Raw genomic sequence first — 23,510 nt, 5'->3', positions numbered from 1 at the left:
TGTGGGCTTTAGTCTACCCGCTTGACACAGCCAGCCCCGACCAAGCCGGCCCGGAAGCAGCCAGAGAAGGGCCTCGACTGTCTGAGAGCCTTGAGGGGACGCAGCAGTAACCATGCTGAAAGTCACGTACTTTTGCATCAGAATTCTTGGGACCAAATCCCCATTCCCCCACTTGGAAGCTTGCAACCTTGGGCCAGTTCCTTAAATTCCCTGAGGCTTTCTGTTCTCTCTGTATAGCCCAGCACTGTTCTGGGCCCTGAGGCTGCAAATGTGCTCAAACTAGCCCAGATCCTTGCCTTCATGGTGTTTATACATGGGGAGAAAGTTAATAAATGAGTACACAAACAAGTAAAAGGGTAATTTCAGGTAAATGATGTGGGCAGTAAACATAATAAAACAAGGCATGTGATAGAGTGATTGGGGTGGGGAGGCTGGGCTAGGCAGGGTGGTCAGGAAGGGCTTCTTGGAGGAGGTAGCATTGAGGCGGAAAGATGAGAAGGAGCCAGCCATGTGAAGATCTTGGGAAAACATCCTGGGCAGAGGGCATAGCAAGGGCAAAGGCCCTGGAACACTGAGCTGGTAGCAGTCCAGCATGGCTGGAAGTGGTGAGCAGGAGGGCGAGTGATAGGAGAGAAGGGAAAGGCAGGGGCTCAGTGACACTGTAGATGGTCTGGACAAGGTCTCGCCCTGAGTTCACTAGAGCTGGGTCTGGAACCTGGTCTTTCAACTCTGAGCTCAGAATTTCACTCCCCACTCACTTTTCCCCAGGATCGCATCCTGCTGTTTCATCCGTACCTTTCTCAACTGCCCCAGAAAGGTCCCATCCTGTCTGTTTTTGAGGGAGAGGGCGGCGGATCATGCGGAATGGGCGGCTGCGGCATTCTGGGGACTTCCATGTGGAATGAGGCGTTGCTGCTGGGTGGAAGCAGGGGGCACCTTCGTGCATGGGGTCCTGCTGAGCGCGCACCGCCTCGTGCATGCATGCCCACCATTCAAGCCCGAGTCCCTTCCTCAGCACCGTTAAAAGCCATCCATTCCTCTCCCCTCACCTTTCTTAAAACCTCACGCCTTGAGGTGGGAAGTTGAGTTTTGGAAGATCGTGTCCACCAAGGAAAGATAGTGGACCTTCGGGAAAGATGGGGACAGCCTCTCTTTCTGAGATCAGCTGACCAACTCCTGTCTCCTTCCTCTTCTCTCTCTCTCTCTCTCTCTGTTCCTCTCTGTCTCCTCCCCATCGTCAATTCCTTGCCTGCCTGGCAGCTGGAGAAAGTAACATCTACCGGAAACCCCCGATCTACAAACGGCATGGTACGGTCTGGGCAGAGAGGGCGTGGCCAGACAGGGGGCGGGGCCATTAGCCACCTGTGCGGATGGTCTGCCGGGGTCACCAGGAGGGATGCCTGCGAGGCTGCAATTCTGTCTCTCTTGGGGGCTATGCCCCAATCACTTGAGGTGACACTGGGAAGGCGTTTGGTGTCACTTCAAAGGAGCAAGGAAGGCCTCGTGTCCCCTAAATGTTTCCCCACCTCCTTTCCAACCGCCCTTCCCTGCTGTCTGGTGTCCTAAATTCCAGGCGCAGAGCAACACTTGTCAAATGCGCGGACCACTGGGAGCACTCCCAGGCGTGGCTGCTCAAACTTTGACGGTCGTTGGAATCATGTGGGATGCGTACAGATTCCTGCGCCCCAGCCCAGACCTACTGAATCGCAATTTTGTGTTTGTAACAGTTTCTCCATGTGATTCCAAAGCCCGCCCCGACTTGGAAACCGCTGCTTTAAGCTATTCTCAGTCACAGTGTCCTGAGAGTAAATGAAGGCTTGGGGAGGAGACATGGATAAGAAAGGAGTGGGGCTTCGATAAGGGTGCCGTCATTCTTCCATTCATTCATTCAATGTTTCCTCGAGAATGATCTATAGGCCCCCCCACCCCGTACCTGAGAGACTTAAAAAGCAGGTGCCCTGGCCCCTCCTCTGTCCTAGACTTTCATATTAGAAATACTGGGAGTGTGAGCTAGGAATCTACACGGGAACTGGCCTCATTCATGATTCCTACCTGCACTCCATATGAGAAGCACCAAGTCAGGCAGCACCAAGACCCCCGGTTCCTTCTTGCAAAGGCACTTACTGAGCCTCAGCAGACAAAGCACACCCCTTGCCTCTGGGATGCAGAGAGGCGGCGGCTACCCTGTGTTGCCCTCCCTGCAGGTTACCTGGGCAACCGAGGGGAGCACACAATGGGAGAAGCACAGAAACACGGGTGGAAACAGTCCAGGACTGGAATCTGAGCTCACTGAGCTGATTCGAGGGGGGGGTGTTCTACCAATATAAATGATGACTCTGGCTTAAGACCTGACAATTTAGACAAAAGTCCTCGGTTTCAGAGGGGCCCAGGCTGGGCTCCAGGTGAGTCTGTGAGCACGTGCATATCTCTGTGTGGCTGTGGGGTACAAGCCATGCACCCCGAGGGTCACAGAAAGGTACTGACCCTGACAAAGCCAATTTGTCCAGGAGAAGGCCCCCAGGTCTGCTACGCCTCAGGAATGTGTGTGAATTCTCCAGATGGGCTCTGAGGAGCAGCACCGGAGCAGGCTCAGGACGAGTTTGGAGTGGGGGTATAGACTGCATGGATCAGTGGGCACATAAAAAGGCTGAATGGCATCCATTGGGGGGTAGGAACCGCCCAAGACCCAGGTCTAAGAGAATCTGCAAGCTCTAGAAGTTTTGGAAGCCAGTGCTGCAGGGGAAGGGTGCAGAGGCAGGAGCTGGCAAAGGGCCAAACCCAGACCCCTCTGCTGCTCTGTCAGTACGGGGTGTGGGACTGTCACTTCTCTCCTGAGAAACGTCAGGGGCCCGCTTGTTTCCCCAGCCCTCTCTCAGCCCTAGTCATCCTCTTGCCTGGCTTTGGGCAGGGCTAGAGTCGCTGCCCTGTCAGGATTGTGTCTGCACTAGGCCTGATGGTCCATGTTGTGGAAGCTTGAAGCTGGGTGGCACTGGATCCAGCAGACCGGTTCAGACACTTACAGATAAGGAAACTGAGGCCAAGAAGGGTGGGATGTGCCCAGTGTTACAACTAAGTTCAGTGGCAGAGCAGGAGCCAGAACCCAGCACTGCTGATTCACTGTCCAATATTCCTTTCTTTGGGATGTATTGCCTCTCTAGACAAGGTCTGGCATTTCAGTGTGAGGAGAAAGTTGAGAGGCCACATGGCTCTCCTTGGCAATTCCCACCCTAGGTACGGCTCAAATCCCAGACGAGGCAGGCTTTTAGAAGCTGAGGAAGGTAAGGGCCCAGGATCACCTGAGACCCGTCTAATCTTACTTGGAGGAGTCATGGCCCTAGTGTTCACTTGGGAACAGACCTGGGAGTCCATGGGATGTGGTAGCAGGAGCCCTGAGCTGGGGTCTCGTTCAAGTCTCGTCTACTTGCTGTGTGGGCTTTAGCAAGCCCCTTCCCCTCTCTGGCATCCAGAGTCCCAGCTGTAACATGGGGGGCTGGGCCTTGGGGCTTTTCCAGCCCTGATGCTCCGTGTCCCAGACCCTGGCCCCAAAGTGTCCTCACCCTCCTGGGCCAGAGCCTGGCTGGGACAGATAAACAGTGTACAGCACACTTTTCTAGGACACTCTGCTTCCCTGAAGCTCTTCCCCTTGTTTCCTTTGCAGGTGATCTGTCAATAGCAACCAAGAGCAAAACGAGTGAAGACGTCAGCCAGGCCTCCAAGTACAGTCCGGCCTACTCCCCGGACCCCTACTTTGCTGCAGAGTCCGAGTACTGGACCTACCATGGGTCCCCCAAAGGTAATGTGCCCCACAGAGGAGCCTGGACCAGAGCCTTGTCACCCACGCCAGGGACACAGGGTTAGGACGGCAGCCCCCTCCTTCCACGATCGTTGATTTATTCATTCATTTAGCAAACATGTACTGAGGGCCAGCCTTGGGATCTAGGGAATCACTAGGAAGCAAAATAGACCAGGTCCCTGCCCTTGTGGAGGAGATCTAGATTCCGGCTGGAGAGGGAGGTAAGGTGCAGGAAGGAGGTGACACACGAGAGGTGGGAGACGATGGCAGGGGCATGCTGTCTAGCCCGGAATGTGCCGAAAGCTTCTCAAAGTAGAGACAACTGTCCCAGGAAGAGTGGGGCAGAGGTGGGCCAGCAGAGGACAGAATCACACCTGCAAAGCCCCCAGGTGGGAGGGCAGCTTCCACTGGAGGAAAGGAAAGGCTGTCAGGTTAATGGGGAGCCAGAGAGAGGGGGAAGCAGGTGAAGGATGAGGGGCTAGATCCCACGATGCCTTGTGCCCTAAAGCAAGGATTTGGGTCTCTCTCCTGAACAGTAGGAAGCCACTGAAGGTGACAGGGTCAGGTGTGGGGGTTTAAGACCTCACTTTGGCTATGGGGTGGAAATCGGTTTGGAAGATAGAAAAGGCAGTTTGTATGAATGGAAGACTTTCGTAGACACCCTGCTGGGGTCTTCATGGTCCTTGAGGCCATCCCACCCAGTTGGGCATCTTGAGCTGTTTCTTTCAAGCACAGGGAGTGCATTTCCATCAAGCTCCTTTTTGATTCAGCACACAACCTGTCCTAAATGAATGTCCATTCTGAGCAAATCTTCACAGGAGCTCAGAGATGGTCCCTTCCTTGCCCTCAGAAGAGTCTGCATTGGGAAAAGGAGCTAAGACACAAGCACAGCTACCCCCGAAGTAGACAGTCTGTCCCTGGGGTAGCTTCATTCTCAGGTTGGCCCTGCCCCAGTCATGGCAAGATGAGCTCCAGCCCATCTAGGCTTCTGTCCTACCCAGGACAAAAAGAGGTCTTCTCTCTCCCACCAGCGGCAGCCAAAGTCCCAACATCGAGACTCATGAGCCATGTTGGGGTAATCAGTTTCACCTGCTCCTCACACCCAAGATTGGGAAGGGCTTCTGGGCCCCTCCATACAGGCAACCCCTGGCAGAGGGGTGGTTCCCCAAAGTACACTCATTCAGGGCCACTCAGCTAGAAAGGAAGCCCCCACCTGTAGAGTCTCGGCGTCCCTCCGTGCCCTCTGTCGGGGGCAGGCTGAATGAGGAGCACAAACAGGAGCTGATCCTAGCTGTCCTTTGGCAGCGGCCCGAGCCAGAAGGTTCTCATCTGGAGGAGAGGAGGAGGACTTTGACCGCAGCATGCACAAGGTAAGCAAGCTTCACCTGGACGAGATGAGGGTCTGATGATCACTTGCTGGTGACTGAAACCAAATTCAAACCCACTTACGGTAGAAAAAAGAAACATGTAGCTTTGCATAACCAGAAAGTCAAACAGTAGGAGGAGTTTCAGGTATGGCTGGATCCAGCTGCTCAGCAAACTGCCTTAGGAAAGCTGTCTCTCTCTCCTCCTGGGCTGACTCACTGCTGCGTTGGCCTCATGCTCATGCAGGCTCTCCATGCTGGCAAGTGGCTGCCAGCAGCGTTCATGCACTGCTGGTTAGGAGTGGAAAGTGGTACAGTCACCGGGGAAAATGGTTTGGAGGGTCCTCAGAAAGTTAAACACAGAACTACCCTATGACCCAGCAATTGCCCTCCTGAGGATTTACCCGAAAGAAATGAAAACCAGGCCTCAAACAAGCACATGTCCTTGATCTTCCCAGAGGCACTAGTCACAAGGGCCAAAAGGGGGAAGCGCTCAAATGTTCACCCGCCCACAAATGGAGACGCAAAATGCGGTACATCTGTATAATGGACTGTTAGCCAGACATAAAAAGGAATGAAGGATGGGTACAGGCCACAAGGTGGACAAACCTTGAAGACATTATGTTGAGGGAAAGAAGCCAAACACAAAAGCCCACATATGGGCTGATTCCATTTATACGACATGCACAGAATAGGTAAAGCCACAGAGCCAGACACAGACTGGTGACTACCAGGGCCTGGGAGGGGAGGGAGAGAGGGAATGACAGTTTACTGGGTCCAGGGTTAATTTGGAGGGGCGGGTGGCTTAAAACTGTTTGGAACTAGACAGAGATGGTGTTTGCACCAAATGCAACTGAAGTGTTTAGTCCAAAGTAGTTAATTGTATCTGATGTGAATTTCACTTCAATAAAAAATGTTTTTAAAAAGATGTGTGCTAGGAACAGCAGCTAGAGTCCCAAGGAAGACCCTCCCAGGCACATCTGGAGCCTTCTTCCCACCTGCCATGGGCCACGCGGGCTTTTGGTGCCTTCCACCAGACCCACCTCCCCTCCCCAGCCCACAGAACCACTTGTCGAAGAGAGGCGAAGTCCCAAAGGAAGCTGTGAGGCCGTAGGGAGGGAGGGACTCTGGGAAGGCAAGAATGACAGAGGTTCCCTGGAATCTGGCCACCCAGCCTCTGACCTTACCCTGTTCTGTTTCATGTTCTCTGCTTCCTTCCCACTTTCTCTTGTTCCTCCCGCATGCCCAGCTCCAGAGCGGAATCGGCCGCCTCATTCTGAAGGAGGAAATGAAGGCCCGGTCCAGCTCCTACACGGATCCCTGGACCCCACCCCGGAGCTCCACCAGCAGCCGGGAGGCCCTGCACACGGCTGGCTATGAGATGTCCCTCAATGGCTGTAAGCTCCACCCTGGAAGTCTGCCGGGCTGGGGCCCTCTCAACTCCCTCAAAGAGTCTGAACTATGGCCTTGCTTGGGTCTAGCATATGGACTTGGTGAGGTGATGTATGGGGCACTAAGTAAGACCATATTCTGCCAAGAGCAGGCACCTGTTTCTTTGGGGCATCTGAAAGCTGTGACTTGAAGTCAGGTTCGGTGCAAAGGAAAATGTCTTCTAATTGTCTGAATGGCTCAAAGATATAAGGGACTGGCTCTTGAGGTAGTGAGCCCCACATCACAGGAAGTAAACAAGTGGAAGCTTGGTGCAAGAACTCTGCCCAGAGATCCTCTCATTTGTAAACTTCTCCCTGTTTCTGGACAAACATATGCTTCCCTCCCTTTCTTACCCCTGTGGGAGTCAGTCCTGCTGGGAAATCCTATCTTAACTCCATGAGATAGATAATCCTTATTACTCTTGGTCCTCACAAAGACTGGCAAGTAGAGGGATTATTATCACCCACTTTATAGATGAGAGACTGGAGTTTACTACTTATCCAAGGTCAAAATCTGGTAAATGACAGAGCCAGGATCAGGCCCAAGTCAGAGGGACTCCAAGGCCATAAGCATTTCCCTCTTTACTGTACTGCATCTTGACTTGAGCTGAGATGGAAGATGATGGTGATGGTAAAGACAACAAAGCCAGTTTCATTGAAGGTTTTGTATGTTGTCGAACACTGTGCTAATACCTCATGGTATTATGTGTCTTGTATTCTTCCCAATAACCCTATAAAGGAGGTACCATCTCTCTTCATTTTACTATGAGAAAACCAAATCATGATTAAGTTATGTATAGAAATTATGGCAGAGCCAGGCTAAATTGATGAGCCTGTTTCCCTGTTTGACCACTGAGGCACGCTGTTTTCAGTCCCTGGCTCTGGGCTCTGTGCAGTGCACCAAGGCGGCTCAAAGTCCAGTTCTGTTCAACGGCATCTGTATAGCAAATACCAGAGAGCACCCGCTTGCTTTGCACCAGGTGCTCGAGGCAGGGGAGAGAAGATGCGGCACAGGTGCGGCAACTGGAAACTGACCAATAAGACAGGAGGTAGTGAAGGAGGCCCCTCCTCTCCACCAGCTAGGGTAGCCCAGGAATGGGAGCCATGTCTGTTTGTCCCCATTAACTTTCCACCATGTCCATCTGTCCCCCTGAAAGCTGATCTCTGGCTTTTTTCTCTTGCAGCCCCTCGATCCCACTACCTTGCTGACAGCGGTACGTTCCGCCTGCCCTACCCTCAGCCTCTCGCGTCCTGTGACAGCCAGAGCCGAGCTGGTTGCAGGTCCTCTGTAGCTGAGTTGTCCCAACACAGTCCTGATCTCATATGGTCCACTCCATGGTGTTTGTCAGACCTGGGCCTCCATCTTTGGCCCGGGAGCCAGGGTTGCCATACCCAATAGATCCCAGAGAGAAAGAACATGTGTCTCTTCCACCCACCTGAGAGTCTGCCTGTCTGGGCTCTGAGATCAACTCCAAAGCCAGGACCTTTGTGAAGCCACCTGTGGCCAGGACACAGGGGTTCATCACAGGACCATAGATGTGTGCAGGTTGAGGCCAGGAGACTGCACGCATGGGCTTCAGGGGGGCCTGGAGTTCTGCCCTGGCGAGGCATCCCTGAGACGGTCAGTTGTTTGTAGAGCAGGGGGAAGAGCCTGTGGCCTCCACCCCTTCTAACCTCCCATGGAGTCGGGGAACAGTACTGGCCATGTGCAGCTGGACAGCCTCCGGGAAAGGGACCCCTGGCTTGGGACTCCTTTGAATTGTTTGGCTATTTCTTTTCAGACCCCCTCATCTCCAAATCCGCCTCCCTGCCTGCCTACCGAAGGAACGGGCTACACAGGGTAAGAGAGGCTGTGCTGAGACATCGCTCCCAAGATGTTGGCAATGCCGGCATTAGCTCCACACGCTCAGAGCCTAGACATGACTTTGGCTCATGCAACAGATATTTGCTGAAAGCTTTCATATACTCCGGGTACTTGGAATACATCAGTGACCCCTGCCCCTTGGAGCTTCTATTCTTGTAGAGAGAAACAAAAAGGAGATAGTAAATAGTATGCGAGTCACACTAGACAGAATGTAGAAGATAACAATGTGCTAAGGAAAAAAAAAAAAAAGAAGGAAAACTAGCAGGATAAGGATTGGCAGTTTGGGGCAGGGGGCAACTTACAATTTTATGTATTTATTTATTTTTAAAGATTTTATTTATTTATTGGAGTGAGAGCGCGCACGAGCAGGGAGGAGGGGCAGAGGGAGAGGAAGAAACAGGCTCCCTGTTGAGCAGAGAGCCTGATGCAGGGCTCGATCCCAGGACCCTGAAATCATGACCTGAGCTGAAGGCAGATGCTTAACTGACTTAGCCACCCAGGTGGCCCTTGTGATTTTAAATGGAGCTGCCAGGGCAGTTTTCATAGGAAAAGTGGTACTAGAGCAGCAAAAGAAAGCATGAAATGTAGTTCACCAAGAAATGTCTATTTCTTGAGTACCAAATGCGTGCCAGCCCTAGGCACCAAGGATGTGGCCGCGAGTAAGTTCACCCTGACTTGAGACCGAGGCTGCTCTGAGAAGGACCACGTCCCATCCATCCCGGGGCCATATACGGGAGGTGGGGGAGTGCTTCAGGGAGGCAGCTATGAGCTTGCTCAGGCCAGCCCTGGCTCTGTCTCCCCTGCAGACACCCAGCGCAGACCTCTTCCATTATGACAGCATGAACGCCGTCAACTGGGGCATGCGAGGTGAGTGCCAGCCTCTCCTGGGACTCGCAGCAGCTTTGGGCGCCCTGCTCATAACTGTGGCTTGACCTTCCACCAATAGTCACTACAGATTCTGGCCCCCATGCTGGGCTCGGTCCAAACCCCGAGTTCCCACACTCCCTTTCACTTCCCATTCCCTCCCTTTTCCCCTCCTCTTCCCTCATCCTCTCGAGTCCCTGGCCTTGGGTGATCTCCAGGCCATCTGTCCCATCTGGGTTCCCAGAGCCATTGCAGAGTCGTACTGCTGAGCTAGAGTTGCCTGCCAGCCCCGGGTGGAGGGAAACACTCAGAGCCAAATGCACATTGTTCCCGGCAAATGTTCCATGAGCTTCATGCTCTCTGCCAGTGACAGTCCCCTGCCGGCCTCCCCGCCAGCTCCTACAAGCAGGCTCAGGCAGGAGGACAAGCCTACATCAAAACACAGGAGGACTCCTCCGGAGGATGGAAGACCTTGCCCAAGTACTTCACAATCTCAGAATCTTCTTATTTCTATTCTAATTACCTCAAAAGTCATTTTTGTTCTAAAACCCTATATCTGGCTCAGCCCAACCCCTCTCTCCAGCCATCCACTGTGCTCCTACCAGGCTTGATTCAGGGTGAATTCGACAAGGAGCCTCTAAGACCAAGGCTAGTGTCATGATGCAAAGCAAAAACCAATGTATTTCCATTTTGTGTGTCTCTCTTTTCTCTCTGCAGAGTACAAGGTAAAGGAGATACAGAGACACTGGGGGTCCCATCCCAGATGCTGCTACATTGGGACCCAGCAGGAAGATGTCAGCACTATCTACTCAGGGAAGGGATATCAAATAAATAACCTCAAGGTTCCTCTTCAGGCCAGCGTTTCCAGCCCCTCTTTGGCCTCCTTTCCCTAAATTCTGCCCTATCTCTCTTGCCCACTAAAATCAGACAATTCCCTGTGGGCCTCATAGACTTTCTGGAGGCTTGCCAATCACCAGACATTAGACTTTTACAATTATGAGGCCTTATGCCGCGTTAATGTCAAATGCCACCAAGCTCATTCCTGGCAGTATTATGGGACTCGGGTTTTCCCTTTGGGGAGAAGGTGCCTTGAGGTCGCCAGGCAACCCCAAGGAGAACAAACAGAGCCCTTCCTTCAGACTTTCATTTCTGGCCCTCTCTGGGGAAGGGAGGACACCCAGACACAAAATGTGGCTAGAGGGACAAGCCCACCGCCTTCAGCCAGCCTGGCGCCCCACCCCCACCCCATCCTCTCTCCTCAGATCTACCCTTATGAACTGCTGCTGGTGACCACGAGAGGAAGAAATCGGCTGCCCAAGGATGTGGACCGGACGCGTTTAGAGGTGAGTCTAGAAAACTCAGCAGGAACCTTTGGGTTTGAAGGGATTCTAGAAGTTGCCTGATGTAACCCAGCTTAGGAGGTCCAGCAGAATGAAGAGCTTTAAGGTCATGTAGCTTGTGGAAAAGAGCAGAGATGCCAACCTGGTGTCTTTAGCCTAAGACTAAACATTGCTGTGCTGCCTTCTCAATTCGATTAGCATCTGTGGCCACAGCTATGTCCTGTCCTACCTGATGTGTCTATAGACATAAGACAAGAGCTGGTTTTGGTCCTTGCCCACGGGGGCCTGCAGGCTGGTGGATAAGAAGAAACACAGCCCCGGTTTCCTGCAGGATGGTACAGAAAGCTGGTGTTCCCTGTGGGGATCATGGGGTAGTCAGCACTGTATACAAGATGAAAGCATAAGATAATCTCACAGCAGACCCCAGTCCAGCCCTGGTCCTGCCATCCCTAGGCAGTCAGCTGAGCCCAGTAACAACCTCTCCAAACCTTAGTTCTTTCCTCTGTGGAGAGGGGCAGTTGTGTTTCTTTAAGTTGCCAGAGAAGTAAATGAGACACTAGCCACAGAGCCCTTGGTACAGAGTCTTGTGGTCTCCTAGGTGCACAGACTTTGAAGGAGCAGGTTTGGGGTGGAGAGGGGAAGGAGAACATCATGATGAGTGGGACAGCATCAATCAAGCACAGAGGCAGGGCTGAACATGGCATGGGGCTTTCCAGCAGTCCACTCCACTTGGCCTGGAGTTCCGGGCCCTGGGGCCCTGATCCTAGAGCACACTCTGCCCTTTCTACCGTGCCTCTCCCTGCCTCTCCCTCTCTTAGAATACCCTTCCCAACTTGCCAGCCTCCTCATTCCTCAGGGCCCCCCTGTAGAGATGCCTGTGTCGTAGAGCCCCCCAGACCTTCTTCCCAGGATGTTTCCCTCACCCCTCCTCCAGCATCGCTCAGCCCTGTCTTGGGAGTGGAGATCAAGCACCTCTTGTCCTTCCTTTGTATCAGATCACTGGGCTATCCACTTCCTCTGTCTGACAAAGATGGTCAGTCCTCTACCATGAGGCCTGAACCAGGGGAAGTACTGGAAAATGTTCATTAAGTTGAATGCAGGTTTCTAAGAGAGGAGGTTCAGCACCCCTTGGGATGAGCGTATCAACCACCGTTCACCTGGCTGCTAAGAATTTGTCCAGAATAAAGGGTTGGGGCGGAGGGAAGGGAATGTGAGCAAGCCAGGAAGCTCTGTGAGTCCTTCCAGGTCTAGCAGGCTGGGCTAGCAGCCTAGCAAGTGGGTGATTATCCCCACATTTATAACAAGGGCCTCCCTCATGGTCTAGCAGCGAGAAGCTGCCGGTGCTGAAGGGGACAGCTCCCAGGGCAGCTCAGTGGAACCTGCATTGAGGGATGGAAACCTGGTTGTTTCATCCTGGAGGACCAATCGCCCTCTTACATCCTCCAGGACTCCCAGAAGCTCTGGCCAGTGAAGGGTAACATCCCCTAAGAATCAGAAGCTTCCTAAAAATACCACTACTGCGCTTCAGCCTAGACCAGTGAAATTGCAATCTGGGGAAGGGGCTCAGGCACTGACTGGTATTTTTCAGATGCTCCCAGGCATGTCTAACAGGGAGCCTGAGCTGAGACCACAGGGCTACAAACACTGCCCTAGCCCCCTGCGTCAGTTCAAGGACGGGACTGAAGAGCTCCTCAAGGAGCTCAGAGTGTAGATTGTCTTCACCCAAAAGATATGGATTAGAAGCCTGTTATATAGACCAGGTCCTGTTCCAGGTGCTTGCAGAACATCAGTGAATAAAGTGAGGTGCATTCTCATTTGAGAAGACAGACCCCAGATGACACAAATAATAAATAAATCATCTAGAACATGGAACCTAGTAGGGCTGAGGGGAGAAGTAAAAGGAGAGCAGAGAATTGGAGGTTAGAGGGAGAGGTAAGTGGCCGTGTCAAATCAGGTGGTCAGAGCAGATCTCCCTGCCTACCTGACCGAACAAAGACTCAAAATAGGAAAGGGAGTTAGCCATGCTTAAATAAGGAGGAAGAGCATCCCAGGCAAAGGGAACAGCCACTGTGAAGGCCCTAGCAAGTGGTGAGTATGGCTGGGTTACGTGAGCACAGGGAAGAGGTTGAGGAGGAAATGAAATCAAAGGAAATGAGGACCAGACTCCACCATGTGACAGACACATAAGATCGTTACAGGGGTGAGAGTGAACAGCCTCTGAGTGCTTCCTGAATCTGGGCCATTGTCCATGACCCGCACTATCTCATTCACCCTCGATGTATCCAGGAGGTAGGTGCTAGGATGCTCCCACTTTCCGGAAGAGGAAATCGAGGCTCAGTGGGGTAAAGTAACTTGTCCAAGGTCACACACCCATATCTGCCTGGCTTTAAAGCCTGTGTGCTTTACCTTTATGCTTTCAAGTCTGTGCAGAATGTCAAAGGGAAAGCGCTGGCATTGGGTGCTTTAAACTCACAAGAGAAAGGAGGCTCCAGCTGGCCCTTCACAGAGGGGGAGCAGAAGTGCCCCGGTCTCCTCCAGGGTGAGGACACCATCCAAAGGTTGAGTCGGCCATTCCTTGGCATCGAAACTCATGAAAAAGATTTTTGGGCACAGCAGAGAAAATGACCTAGAGAATCAATAGTAACCTTCACCCTCCAACAAAAAAAGAACAGATGAGACTAACTGACAGTCCCCCTCAGTCTTTATGGTGGAAGGAGCTAAGAACAGAACTCGCCCCGCATCCACAGCATTTCTCAGCCCTCACTTGAGTGCAAGCAAGACAAATGCAGACACGGCCACAGCGTGGACAAAGGAAGGCACTGTCTGGCCTGGCAGAGGCTGAAGGGGTCCAACAACCAAATGTGATACGTGGATGCTGTTTGAAGCCTTATTCAAATAGCCAAATCATAAAAAGACATTTTTGAGACAATGAAGGGCATTTTATTATGAGCAGGGTTTGGGTAATTGCAAGGAATGATTGTCAGTTGCTTTTAAGTTTGTTCATGCCCTCATGGTTACCTAAGAAAATATCCAGTAAGTTTTGCTATCTCTGGGGGAGACACATAGGACCCTAGAGAGGCAGGAATCCATACAATGTCTAAAGTGTGCTTTGAAATACTTCAGCAAAAAACAATAGGTGAAAGAAATGTGACAGACTCTTGATAACTATTGAATCTGGATGATGGGCATGGGTGTACACTGTGCTATTTTTTCCCCTTTGAGTATTTTTGAAATTTTTCATAATAGAAAGACTTACTTATGAATTTTTAATGGGATTGGCCAAGGGGGGAAACCAAGAGTGTACTGTGTTTGCAAGCCGAAGGCCTGGCCTTTGGTCTCAGCTCTGCTACTCACCCTGGCTCCTTTCTTCTCTCCCTCCCTCTTGGTTAAGTTAGTCATTTTAACTCTTTGACTTTTGGTTTTCTCATCTTTTTTTTTTAAAGGATTTTATTTATTTATTTGACAGACAGAGATTACAAATAGGCAGAGAGGCAGGCATAGAGTGAGGGGGAAGCAAGCTCTCTGCTGAGCAGAGAGCCCAATGTGGGGCTCGATCCCAGGACCCTGAGATCATGACCTGAGTCAAAGGCAGAGGCTTTAATGCACTGAGCCACCCAGGCGCCCCGGTTTTCTCATCTTTTAATTAGATAGAAATAATGTCCGATTTTCAGAAGGGTTGGAAAGATTAACTGAGAAAATGGGGGCAATCACACAGTCGTGGGCATGGCAGAAAAGCAATGCAAGGAATTGCTGGTGTTATTAAACGCTCTTAGGTATTAAAAAACCAGCTCAAAGCCTCCATCAACCAATGATATCTATCAAAAGTATCAAAGTTACCTTTGCTTCAAGATCCAGAAATGTGACCAAAATATTAGTTCACATAGGTGAGAGAATTGGCTCATTATGGTGTGGCCATATACCTAATTCTCAGGGAATCTCCTTCAATATTCAATGAGCTAACGTGATTGCTACCAACAGATCATCTCAGGGATTCCCGTAGGTTTTCAGGGAGGATATATACCCTGCATATCTCTCTTCAAACAGAATTTAAATTTTTATTTTGAAGAATTTCAGACCTCCAGAAAAGTTGCAAGAATAGTGAAATGAACATCCTTCTACCCTTGGCCTAAATGCGAATTGTTAACATTTTGCCACATTTCAGGTGCCATATATTTCTAACTGGGAGAGCTTTTGACAATGTATCAACCTTCAAGACTGTTTGAAAGGGCAGGAGGAAGAACAGGCAGAAAGGAGGGGGAAAACCTGCCAAGGAAGGCAGAACGATGTTTCATTATATGGTATATTTGTTTTCATGTAAGATAGATATGAAAGGACATTTCAGTGGATAGAAAGTAGGAACAGCAGATTTTTTTTTTTCATTGACTGGAAAAAGGAATAACCTTCCAGCTCATTTGTAAAAAATAGTAATAAGAGGAAGTACACCCTAAAATCTTGGCCACGCCCCCCTTTACTCCCAAAGTTAGGAAGAATCCTATTAATTCATACACATTCTGGGGCACAGAATGCAAAAAGCCGGATGCAGATGGGTGAGGTCCTCCAGGATGCATCGAGAGGCACTTAGGTGAAGCCAAATTCCCACCTAAGTCCGGGCAGAGGAGGCCCCCATAGACCAGCTACAGAGGCCCCTCCCGGGAAACATCCTTGCACACAGTCTCGCATTCACCGACTACTCATCCCACACGTCTTCGGGTCTGTGCCAAGCACGGCACAGCCAGAGGAAACACCCAACGTCCCCTTCTGCCTGCACCTGCCCCCAGTCTCTACCTGTCGTCCTCAAGCTGTTCCCTCTCTGTGCCCTCCCACCTCCTTTCAGCGCCACCTGTCCCAGGAGGAGTTCTACCAGGTCTTCGGCATGACCATCTCGGAGTTTGACCGGCTGGCCCTCTGGAAGAGGAATGAACTGAAGAAGCAAGCCCGGCTGTTCTAGGCAGAGGCTCTATAAATATATATGCATTTATATAAAGATACATGTAAAATCTCTATACTGAAGCTCGGTATAATCCTCTCGTGTAATGGGACGCACCGCCAGCCACGGGACACCCCGCCAGCCACGGGACACCCCGCCAGCCATGGGACACCCCGCCAGCCACGAGACTTGCTTCTCTGTACTGTCAGGCAAGCCCACGTCATCGAGATATTTTTATGCTCCTTACTTTCTCTTTTCTAAGTGCTCTGGGGTTCGGGAAGGGATTTGAGGAGACTCCCATCCTTTTACTGGGGATCCTTTTTATACTGAAACATCTGTACTAACCTGAGTCCCCCAAGGTCCAACTCTCTTTCCTAAAGGAGGTGCCTGAAGAAGTCTCTCTTCTCTCTGCTTCTCGGCTCTCTCCCCAGTCTCCAGGGTGGATGCTGACCAGGCAGTTTCCACACCTTACTGGCCCCAGAGGGGCCCTCCCACGGGAGGATCCACAGTGATCTCCCAAAGTCACCGAGCGTCATGGAGAGCCCGTGAAGAATTCTCCCATCTCCCCCGGTTAGGAGTTCAGTGCTCTCTGGGGGTGATGCCCTTAGCTGTGTGGGCCTCGGATCTACTCACTACAGCAGCAAACGAAGTGGTTCGGGCCTGGGCCTCTCTGCAGCTTCTCAGTCCTCCTCCTCCTGCCCTTGGCCCTAACTTCTCCCTTGTCCAAGTCTCATGGTAGAAGGAGAAAAGTCATTTCCCTTCCCTCCACCACTTCCAACTGGTCCCTTTGCCTGGCCCCGATGTGGAGATGAGAGGGAAGGCATGGGAGCTGGCCACAGGAGCCAGAGCAGGGCATCTGTTGGAATTGGAGCTACAGGACCTTTTGCAACCCTCCTCTCACCCTCACTGCCCCCAGCACCTCCTAACCCTTCCCCCCTTCAGAGGAGAGGCCCATTATTACAGCCTTACTACGATCTATGTGCCTGACAACTCAACACACCACAGGGCTAACTTTCCCATCACAGTTCCAACAGAACAGCTAGACAGACAACCTCTAACTCCCCACCAAACATAATATAGGCCATGTCCCAAAGAAAGCCTCCTGGTCTATGTCTGCAGGCCCCTGGGCTAGAAGGGCAACCGAAGCTGTCCCTCACCAGTCAGTCATTGGCTCCCACTGCAAAGTTGGCCATGTTTCATAGGGGAAACCTTTGGAAGAATGGCTGCTTATGGAATTCCAAAATGAAGCATTTGCCAACAGTGCTCATGACCACCCTGGATTTCCCCAGCGGCTGCCTTTCCTGCCCTCTGGCCTTCTTGAACAGCGATGAAAGCTTGACTTTAACTTCTCTCCTCCCTTCCCCAAACCTTTGACCCCCGGCCCCCAGTTGGCAATGTGTGGTGGGGTCTGTTCCTTCCCGGAGATGCCTTGATGTAGATCATTTTGAGGTCACGGAGGGAAGACGAAGAAGTGGAAATAACCATTATGACTCTCCAGAGGCTGGTGTCGTGACCTGGCAAATAGAGAACTGACTCCAATCCAGCGAACCTTCACTGAGCCCCTGTGATGCTATGCACCTGCTGTATCCTGAGCACTGAAGGGGGGAGGGAGGTGGAGACACTGAGATAATCAACACGGGATCTGGACTGGGGGGCATGCCTGCTAGCACTGGGTGTCCTAGGACATGGACTCACACGTGATGGAAGTAAGGCAGGAAGTGATGGAGATGGCGTGAGAACGTGTTTGTGAGATTACTGAGAGAGCAGATGCAAGTTGGTGCAGACCAAGGAACTTTCTGGAAGAGATTGCATTTGAGCGAAGTTCAGGAAGGATCTCTGTAAACTGAGAGGAGACTGTAACTTGAAAGGGTGACAGGGTGAGGGGCCAGAAGGGGGTCTAATATTCTCTCATTTAAAACATCAACCCTCTCTGCAACTCTCCTTTTGGCCAGTGTCTTTCAACTGTCCTGACCCTTTAGAAATGTCCCCAGCCAGATGCAATCATTGAAACTGCCTCATTATCACCGGTTGAGAACTTGGCAAGATGAAGGGCTTTTGTTATTGTTGTTGGGTATTTTTGTTTCCCATAAAAGCACATAATTCCAACCCAGACCCGTGTCCTTCTGTTGTTTCTGGTGTGAGTGGAAATGTGTGATATGGGAAGAGGCTGAACCGTACACATTTTCCAAAATAAAAGAGTCTAGGGAGCAGCTCTCTCTTGGCCTCAGTTTCTCCGTCTGTAAATTAAGAAAATTTGACAAGGTAAGCATCACCCAGAGTGTGTCCTGCAGAACGCGGGGTTCTGCAAGACGGTGAAGGACATGCCAACAAATATGGCTGTGATCCAGAAACTCACCAGAATAACAGTAGCTCGCTACTAAGTACTGACAGTGTGCCGAGCTCTCCACTTAAGACTTGGCACCCATCGTGTCATGTCAGCTTCTGTAACAAACAAGAGGGAGGAAATAAGAATAATTCTTTGTATCTCACGGATGAGGAAACAGCTTTCAGGAGGACTTATAATTACCATGATGGAGCCAGAAGCCAACTCTAGCCTGTATGGGCTTAGAGAGACCAGCTTAGCCCCTCTTAGCAGTCAGGATGCTTTCAGCTGCAAGTAAGGAGCACCTTCTTAAAAGTGATTAAACAACGAGAGTCCATATTGTCCTGCGCAACTGGGAATCCAAGTGCAGGGCTAATCAGTTCAAGAGTTTGGGGATGCCATTGGGGGCCCAGGCTCTCCATATCTCTCCACTCCCCCATCCTCAGTACAGTGGCTTTTGTCCCGAGATGGGACCCCTCATGTTTGCAAAAATGATGCCGTGGCTCCAGGCATTGTGTCTTCACACCACAGCAAAATGCAGGATCCTTTGTGGATCTCTTTTGACCAGTAAACTATCCCAGAAGACCTCAGCAGACTTCTCAGGTCGCACCAGCAGAGCTAGGGAACAGGTTCATTCCCTTGCTTGCACAGAAGGCTGGAAGTTGAGTATTTGGCATTTTGAGCCTCAATAGTGGGTGGCAAGTGCTGTGCAGAGAAAGAAAAGAGATGGGAAGACAAGGAAGGGCCTCTGGATAAGTGAATCACAGTGTCCCTGCCACAGTCACTGTCCCTGTCCTTAGAGACCCACAATGTACATTGCCAAAATGTCCCACAAAGCTCTACAGTAACTTTGTTTAATCCAAAGTTTCACAAACTCATTGGACATAACTCTAAGAAATGTGAGACTTACTCTATTTCTACTGTACGTCCTATTTCTATCCTAAGATAAACACTTATCTCACTTCTGACATCTTTGAAGATGAGATGTGGCTTAAAAGTATATCCTTTCCTGACCTCCCATCATATGAGTCTTCTAAGAATTATCCCCAACATGGCCCCTCCACCCAGGTGGCTCAAATGTACAAAAGGACACTAAAGAATGCTCCTTTGCTCCCTGCCTACACACACACCCAGCAAATACTTACTGAGCCTCTGGTGGGGGAGGCAGGAGCACTGAAGATCACCAGGGTGTAAGGCAGTATGAGCTCTCATGAAGCTCTGGCCTAGAGGAGGGAGCAGACTGCAGGTAAGCAACAGCAAAGGAGATGACACAGAAAGATAACAGCTGCACAGACAACAAATGGAGCACCAGAGAGGGGAGCAGAAAGGGACAGGCTTCACATACTCACTGAAGGATGAAAACAAAGTATGCAAGGGAAAAGTAGGGGTGGGGCACTCTAAGCATAGAGACAGCATGTGCAAAGGCACTGTGGTTGGTGAGAGTTTGGTGTATTTGAGGAACTGAATCCTCCAGAGAAGACAGAGAGGACTGAGTGAAGGGGAGAATGAGACTGGAAGAAGGGAGGAGGGGAGGGGGGCCTGGGTGGCTCAGTTAATTCGGGGGTGGGGGGAAGGAGGAGAAGTAGTGAGAAGGCAGGCAGGGTCCAGAACATGCAGGGAGACTGTATGCCTCCCATTCATTCAGGCTTTGTGGACATTGTCTGGATTGCACTGTGGTTGCTAACCCACCAGATGCAGGGAAAAATTGCTCTGAGCCTTGTTCCTTTGACTGTGATCCCGAACCAGCTGCCGTGGAGTCCCCTTGGGAGTTTGTAAGAAATGCTGAATCTCAGGCCGCACCCCTGACTTACTCGATCCACATCTGTATTTTACTAAGACTGCTGGGTGATTCACACACATAGTGAGGTTAGGGAAGTGCTGCTCTAAACCCTCTTCCTTTTATGGACAAGTTGCCAACACCTTGGAGCCAGCCTTTCTGAAGTTGGAGAAGGGAACCTTTTCTCCCTGCACATGACCTTTTTGAACCACTGGGGGGCAACCTCACATTAATAAAGCAGAACATAAAGGGGAGAGTGCAGAAATCACAGAATCTGAGAGCTTAAAGTCAATACAATGGCCGCTCTTCGCAGCCGCGGAAGCAGGCTCCCTGAGCATCTGAGCAGAGGAGAACAAGCAGCCAGCTCGCCTGCACTGGGGCCCGTCATCCTTACCAGGCCCCTGGAGCAGAAACGCGGGGCTAGCTGTGGAAGGGGTCAGCAGCTGCCGCTGGCCACTGAACAGAGCCACACATGGAGGAGAAGGGCTTGAAGTTCAAGGAGGGGAAAGCCTTGCTAAAATCCATAGCAATGAACTTCACAGAACCATGCCAACTCCGTGAATACCCCATGTGGAATTAAGTTTGAAATGCTTCATTTCACATCAAACTTCAAGGTGCTCAAAATCTTGCCTCCACAATGATAAATACCTACTTATATACTGAGCCACGAGCTGCTGCCAACCCATGCAAGAGCCCTGGGCTGAGACTTTCAATAAATAAAATCCTGAAGCTATGAAGATGAGGGCCAGCCTCTCATTACCCACCCCCCAGGAACCCACACCCTCTTCACCTGCCCTGATCCAAGATGATGGGCACAAGAACACAGACGGGAGAGAGTAAAGGCCTGCCATCTCTCTCTCTCTCTCTCTCTCTCTCTCTCTCTCTCACACACACACACACACACACACACACACACACGGTTAGTCCTCAGGGCAAATTAAGGCCAAGTGTGCAGAAGAATTGAGTCAATGATCCAATTGGCCCATGACCAAAAGTGTTTCCCAAATTTCAGTTGCTCAAACACAACCTTCTCAATTGTCATCAGATTCTGATCTTAATGGCTATTTGCCTGATATTTTTCTTTCAATTGACTCATACCTGATATCTCTATTTTAAAGCAATATCAGGGAAAGTGTGAATTTATAAGGACCAGGGATATGCTTTTAACACAAATGCAAATCAATTGGTAACTCCTCAGATATGGCGGTCTGTGTAACACCGAAATCCATCCCACATTTCCAGCAAGAGTCTGAATTCCGTACTTTGGGAATTGCTCTGACAGAAGTGGGAGGGGAGAAGCTTTGTATTCCCTCAGTCCCTTCAGGATGACTGGGCTTTAAGGAGCAGAAGGGAGAACAATCAGAAGATGCTGCACAGAGAAGAAACCACAAACTACTTTGACAATCAAGCAGGATCTGACTGACCCCTGCCCACCTCAGAGAGCCAGCCAAGACTCTCGTACCGCTGGCTGCTTCCCAGGGGTTGTGCTGGCAGGAGGTCCCTGGACCTTGAAAAGTGTTCATTGGATACAGTTCCTTCCCGGCCACCCCGGGCTGTAGAGCCTTTGTCTTCATGGGTGCCGTGATGAGCTGTAGCAGGAACAGTAGCACTCCCTGAGTGCTACTCCCAGCCTCCCCATTTACCATGTGTGGGTTGTGGGCTACCCTGTGTCACCCCAAAATTCCTATGTTGAAGCCTTAACACCCAATACCTCAAAATGTGTCTGTATTTAGAAGGAGGGCCTTTACGTGAGGTGCCTAGGGCAGCCCCTACTCCAACTAGCCTGGTAACCTTATAAGAACAGAGATTGGGACACACAGAGACACCAGGTGACAGAGGAAAGCCCATGTGAAGAAGCAGCAGGAGGGTGGCCTCGGAGGACACCTTGAACTTGGGCTTCCAGCCTCCAGAGCTGTGAGAAAATAAATTTCCATGGTTTAAGCCCCTCTCCCCCCGCCCTTTCTCCAGTCTGTGGGATTTTTTGGACAGCCCTAGCACACTAATATACCACGTGAAATCAGCTTGCAAAATAGGAATGAAAAACCCTTCCCCTGGGTAGGGGCCATAATGGTAACATTGTGCCGGGGTGGACTTACTTCACACGGCGGTAAGGGCGGAATGGTGTACTTCAGGTTCAGTACCTGGCTGCGGGGCAAGGGGCCTCCTGACCGCTGGGCATCTGCCGCTTTCCTAGATCAGGTGGTTTACCCGGACTACAGTGCCCCCTCTGGCCGGTTCTGGAACTGCAAGAAAAGAGGACTGACTTTCACCGCCGCACTCTGTCCCTCTAAAGACCGGCAGGCCTTCAGCAGCGTGACTTCCTCTGCCACAGACTGGGACAGACCACCTGAAGGTGAAGATGAAGCAGAGGAAGGACGAGTCAGGAGCTGGAGACAAAGCGGAGACTGCTCTGTTTGCCAGCCTCATCCCTTACGCTCCCCAGTTACCCTCTGAGTGAATGTGGTTTAAGCTGGCTTGAGGCGTGATTCTGTCACTTGCCACCAGAGCAGTTGTGACCAGTACTCCGGCTCCAGAGGAAATTAACCCTCACAGGGGAGTCTCGAGTGAAGTCTCCCACGCCTTCTTGTGGATAAAGAATGTATTGACCATCTAACTCACAGACAGGGTCTTTACCCACCTGGACCAGGAGAAACTGTCCTGAGCAATTTGTCCTTTGAACAAAATAGCGCACTGTTTTAAAAATATACACACAAAATTCTACTGCATGTAACAGTAGCTGGAAGCTCTGTTAGCCTTCTATTTAAGAATACAAGGTGTTCAAAGGAAACAGTTAACAAAACCAAAAGACAACTGACAGAATGGGAGAAGATATTTGCAAATGACATATCGGATAAAGGGCTAGTGTCCAAAATCTATAAAGAACTTAGCAAACTCAACACCCAAAGAACAAATAATCCAATCAAGAAATGGGCAGAGGACATGAACAGACATTTCTGCAAAGAAGACATCCAGATGGCCAACAGACACATGAAAAAGTGCTCCACATGCCTCGGCATCAGGGAAATACAAATCAAAACCACAATAAGATACCACCTCACACCAGTCAGAATGGCTAAAATTAACAAGTCAGGAAATGACAGATGCTGGCGAGGATGCGGAGAAAGGGGAACCCTCCTACACTGTTGGTGGGAATGCAAGCTGGTGCAACCACTCTGGAAAACAGCATGAAGGTTCCTCAAAATGTTGAAAATAGAACTACCCTATGACCCAGCAATTGCACTGCTGGGTATTTACCCTAAAGATACAAACGTAGTGATCTGAAGGGGCACGTGCACCCGAATGTTTATAGCAGCAATGTCTACAATAGCCAAACTATGGAAAGAACCTAGATGTCCATCAACAGACGAATGGATAAAGAAGATGTGGTATATATACACAATGGAATACTATGCAGCCATCAAAAGAAATGAAATCTTGCCATTTGCGACGATGTGGATGGAACTAGAGGGTATCATGCTTAGCGAAATAAGTCAATCGGAGAAAGACAACTATCATATGATCTCCCTGATATGAGGGAGAGGAGATGCAACATGGGGGGTTAAGGGGGTAGGAGAAGAGTAAATGAAACAAGATGGGATTGGGAGGGAGACAAACCATAAGTGACTCTTAATCTCACAAAACAAACTGAGGGTTAATGGGGGGAGGGGGGTTGGGGGGGTGGGATTATGGACACTGGGGAGGGTAGATGCTATGGTGAGTGCTGTGAAGTGTGTAAACCTGGCGATTCACAGACCTGTACCCCTGGGGATAAAAATATATTATATGTTTATAAAAAATAAAATTAAAAAAAAATTAAAAAATAAAAAA

At 50.6% G+C, this 23,510-nt stretch overlaps 2 protein-coding genes across 5 annotated transcripts in view; both read left to right on the top strand.

Moving 5' to 3' along the window:
- The window catches only part of LOC111141081 (actin binding LIM protein family member 3), a 108,704-nt gene extending 91,012 nt beyond the window's left edge, over nucleotides 1-17,692 (top strand). For 3 of the 4 annotated variants that reach the window (XM_022493415.1, XM_022493414.1, XM_022493413.1), the window contains 10 exons: nucleotides 1,261-1,308; nucleotides 3,659-3,793; nucleotides 5,099-5,163; nucleotides 6,407-6,554; nucleotides 7,772-7,801; nucleotides 8,369-8,427; nucleotides 9,258-9,318; nucleotides 10,033-10,040; nucleotides 10,578-10,658; nucleotides 15,490-17,692. In XM_022493415.1, the coding sequence (XP_022349123.1) occupies nucleotides 1,261-1,308; nucleotides 3,659-3,793; nucleotides 5,099-5,163; nucleotides 6,407-6,554; nucleotides 7,772-7,801; nucleotides 8,369-8,427; nucleotides 9,258-9,318; nucleotides 10,033-10,040; nucleotides 10,578-10,658; nucleotides 15,490-15,603 (749 nt within the window). In that variant the 3' untranslated portion in view covers nucleotides 15,604-17,692. The remainder of the gene's footprint in view (nucleotides 1-1,260; nucleotides 1,309-3,658; nucleotides 3,794-5,098; nucleotides 5,164-6,406; nucleotides 6,555-7,771; nucleotides 7,802-8,368; nucleotides 8,428-9,257; nucleotides 9,319-10,032; nucleotides 10,041-10,577; nucleotides 10,659-15,489) is intronic. The other variant, XM_022493416.1, reaches the window with a different exon arrangement.
- A 4,108-nt stretch (nucleotides 17,693-21,800) lies between these two features.
- LOC111140763 (actin filament associated protein 1 like 1) overlaps nucleotides 21,801-23,510 on the top strand; it is a 65,046-nt gene continuing 63,336 nt past the window's right edge. Inside the window, exon 1 of the mRNA XM_022492957.1 lies at nucleotides 21,801-22,035. Within this exon, the coding sequence (XP_022348665.1) occupies nucleotides 21,801-22,035 (235 nt within the window). The remainder of the gene's footprint in view (nucleotides 22,036-23,510) is intronic.

The sequence above is a fragment of the Enhydra lutris genome, unplaced genomic scaffold (genome assembly GCF_002288905.1).
Source record: "Enhydra lutris kenyoni isolate GAN:26980312 unplaced genomic scaffold, ASM228890v2 scaffoldscaffold5, whole genome shotgun sequence".
Lineage (NCBI taxonomy): Eukaryota > Metazoa > Chordata > Mammalia > Carnivora > Mustelidae > Enhydra > Enhydra lutris.
The sequence above is the reverse complement of the archived record's forward strand: the minus strand, read 5'-3'. Positions and strand labels throughout refer to the sequence as shown.